Raw genomic sequence first — 3072 nt, 5'->3', positions numbered from 1 at the left:
CAAGTGTTAGTCAGATTGTGCTCCTCCGGGTTCGCTTTAATCTACAGGTAGCTCTCCTACTTCGAAGTACCTGTTTCTAGCAGAAACACTTTGGCTGTGCAGCTCTCGATTTCGCTTGCCATCCTCACGCAACAAGTGAAACTTCGCTAAAGAGCAAAATGAACCAAGGTGTTAGTCACGAATTCATCAGCACTCGGTCATCTCGGTGCACTAACCGACTGCGACTCGCCACCATTTGCTATCTTATCCCCTCCAGCTCGTAGCAGAACCTTGTTAGTGTGTCTCGGAGAAGTGCCAGTCGCTTCTTGGTCGGAATGAGCACTGCAACCAGCTCGCGCTCGGATAGTTCTATCGCTTGGGCATGCCGACTCAGTACGCGGTTAGCATGAGCAAGCTCCGCATACTTTTGGCCACGTTTCAGTAGCATTTGGTCTCGTCCTGCTAGCTTGAGCTTCATCTGGAGTATGTCTTCGGCGAGCAGCTGCGACGTCTCGGACAGTTCTCTTATCTGTTCGTCGAGTTTGTGGCTCCTTGCTAGATCACACTCGAGCCGATATGTTGCTCTTCAGTAAATGCTAAGCATGCATTTGATCTTCAGCACGCTCAACGGCAGAAGCTCGCTAGGCAAGAAAAAAAAAATCTACTCTTCTTTGAGGCGCTGGATGAGCTGGCTCTGCTGCTCAATCGTTCCACCCTGTTGCTCCAGTCTGCTGCTGGACGGTTCATTGACACGTTGCTGCATTTGCCTCTGTATGCCGAGTTCGTTTCACTCGGGAATCATGTTGCCGCTTCTCAGTCAACTCTAGCTGCGTGGCTTCAAATTTGCTCTGCAGTGCGTTCTGCACGGGTGACCAGGCTGGCGGGGACTACGCTCTGGGAGCTACGCCTATGGCGGTGGCTACCGTCAGGGCGGCTCGGGTTCTCAAGGAGGATCAGGCGGACGATCGGACCGGTACCATCCGTACTAAGCACCCGCGACACGAGAAAGCGAAGGCAGAGAACCGATTCGAGCTCCGCAACCGCAAAATGGACGTGCGCGCGATCCAGCACAATTTGTTTCCGGCTACGATGTGCTGGTTTGCCCTCTTCAACCTCCTCGGCCTCGCCTTCTCCTGTTGCTATGAAATCAATACTTTTTCACCCTGCCGCCGTGTTATTGGCTGTCGCTACTCACATGTCAAATTAACTCCGTGTTTCGGGATGCTGTGAACAAGCAGTCACAAGCAGCCACAAGCATAATCGAGTGAAGGGGAATATCGTATAGAACTGTTTTATTAGTGTTGCTCAACTGGTGTCTGCGTCACTGCAAACCAAAATACTGTATGGGTGTTGCACTCCAATAACCTGCCTAGCGTAGCCGCTTATAGTGCCAGGTTGTAGCGTCTGGCCTGGATTCGACCAAACCATAACCCGGAAGTCTGATGTTGATGTTGCCCCGGGTCCGACTCTTGACCGTCTTACAGCCTTACAAGGAGAAAACCACGAGTCAAAAGGCTTGCCCCTTCAATTGAGCAATATAACGCCTCCCCCTTCTGCTTGTCGCCCGGGGGTACACTAGAACTCTGGCCGTCGGGTTCTCGATCGTTTTCTTCACGAACAATTGCAGATCGTGAAGTTCGCCGCCGCCTCGTCCAGTTTGCCGTTCAGCGAGTACTACCATCACTACCGACATATTTCTACCAACCCGATCCGAGGGCCGACATGACGATGGAGTAAGCGATCTGCCCTTCTGCAGCTACCGTCCGCACCCTGTCCGAGTCCGCGGCTCTGCAGCGCCGGGGTCCTCGGCGGCTAGCAACGCCAATTCGTCACCTATACAAATATACACCGCTCCACGCGATATCCAACACGCACAACGCCTTGTACGTCGCCAATCCCAGGTGCTGGCACGTGATCCTCGACCCCTCCGCTTCTTATCGGGCCCAGGTAGGCGATAGCTGACTGGAGCTGTCCCTCTGTGAACTGTGCCCACGTGCGCGCACAACTCGCGGGTTCTCCCTTCCGGCGGATGTGTCCGCGGGGTACTGGTCGTCGATGGACGCACGTGTGCACTGTGACTCTGTGTGCACGCTGCTCGTCACCTCGGACCGGGCTCTTCACTTCGACTGCACTTTGACCTTAGTCGACTTGCTACGACCAACTGCTTCGTGTATTGACGTTACTTTCTGCTTGGCTCTACTGTATGGGTTGATCTGTACCCTACAGCGCTATTTCGATACTGACTACACTTTTACTGCCATCACTTGGTGGCGTGGGCGCCATGGGTGCCGGCCAACGGCTTCTGACCAGCACACCTTGGTCAATCGTCGGTCTTGGTCGTTGCCTTGGGTGCGGTGGCACGTCGGCGAGTTTCCCCTTCGTTCTTCCACGCCCCTTGTGTGCTATCCTCGATGTCATGCTCTCTTCGACTCTTCCTCCGCTTGTTCACCCCGTCGCCGCCGCCGTCTTGACTGCTGCTCGCTATCTTTCGCCGCCGCTTCGGATATCTTTACCAGTACTGCGTACCCTCCTTGCGTCGTCCGTCCTCGATCCTGTTCCTGTTGTAGTCCTTGCTGCTGGGTCGTCTCTCCTTGAAGCTCTGTTGGTCCTTGGAAGCATCCTGGCACTCAGAGCCTTGGCTACAGTTGCTGCGTGTCGCTCGTTGCCCTTTGACGATGGTCATCACGTACACTAGCTGCTTCGTGCACGTGACTGGTACTCGCTAATAGCCTTCTCAGCGCAGCCTTCTCAGCAACAGATGCCACTTTGCGCCACTAGAAATCGACTCGGTGCTTACTATGGCCTAGCTCAACTCCTCGGAGCCCAACACTGCACCTCCGATGTAGTGAAACGTCGTCCGCACTGCGGTTTGTCAATGGAGTAAGGAGCAATACTACCACGCGTAGAGCAGGCGCGAGCCATTGCAGCCAACTGCAACCCATTGGGGCGTACCCAAGCCTTGCCGATGGCGCCCACGCGGCGGTACACCAGCTCTGAGCCGCGAGCCGCTCAGTGACGTTGGCCCCGGTCCTGCAGCTTACTCGCAACCCTCGTTGTAGTGGTGGGAAGTCAAGCGCAAGCTCTGAAGGGCGA

The 3072-nt window shown here is 55.0% G+C and overlaps 2 protein-coding genes across 2 annotated transcripts; both read right to left on the bottom strand.

Moving 5' to 3' along the window:
- Nucleotides 1-238: 238 nt before the first annotated feature.
- Nucleotides 239-742, bottom strand: PHYSODRAFT_335987 (hypothetical protein; the record flags this gene model as incomplete). Its single annotated transcript, XM_009533481.1, has 2 exons — nt 239-563; nt 645-742. The coding sequence occupies 2 exons, from the start codon at nt 740-742 to the stop codon at nt 239-241; spliced, it is 423 nt and encodes a 140-aa protein (XP_009531776.1).
- A 1628-nt stretch (nt 743-2370) lies between these two features.
- Nucleotides 2371-3017, bottom strand: PHYSODRAFT_355073 (hypothetical protein). Its single transcript, XM_009533480.1, has one exon. It carries the CDS (start codon nt 2660-2662, stop codon nt 2489-2491), a length of 174 nt encoding a protein of 57 aa, XP_009531775.1. The 5' UTR covers nt 2663-3017; the 3' UTR covers nt 2371-2488.
- Nucleotides 3018-3072: the final 55 nt, after the last annotated feature.

The sequence above is a fragment of the Phytophthora sojae genome (genome assembly GCF_000149755.1).
Source record: "Phytophthora sojae unplaced genomic scaffold PHYSOscaffold_6, whole genome shotgun sequence".
NCBI lineage: Eukaryota > Oomycota > Peronosporomycetes > Peronosporales > Peronosporaceae > Phytophthora > Phytophthora sojae.
The sequence above is the reverse complement of the archived record's forward strand: the minus strand, read 5'-3'. Positions and strand labels throughout refer to the sequence as shown.

What these genes read in the sequence shown, in the direction of transcription:
- PHYSODRAFT_355073 (XM_009533480.1), bottom strand. Translation starts at nt 2,662, where the DNA reads ATGACCATCGTCAAAGGGCAACGAGCGACACGCAGCAACTGTAGCCAA.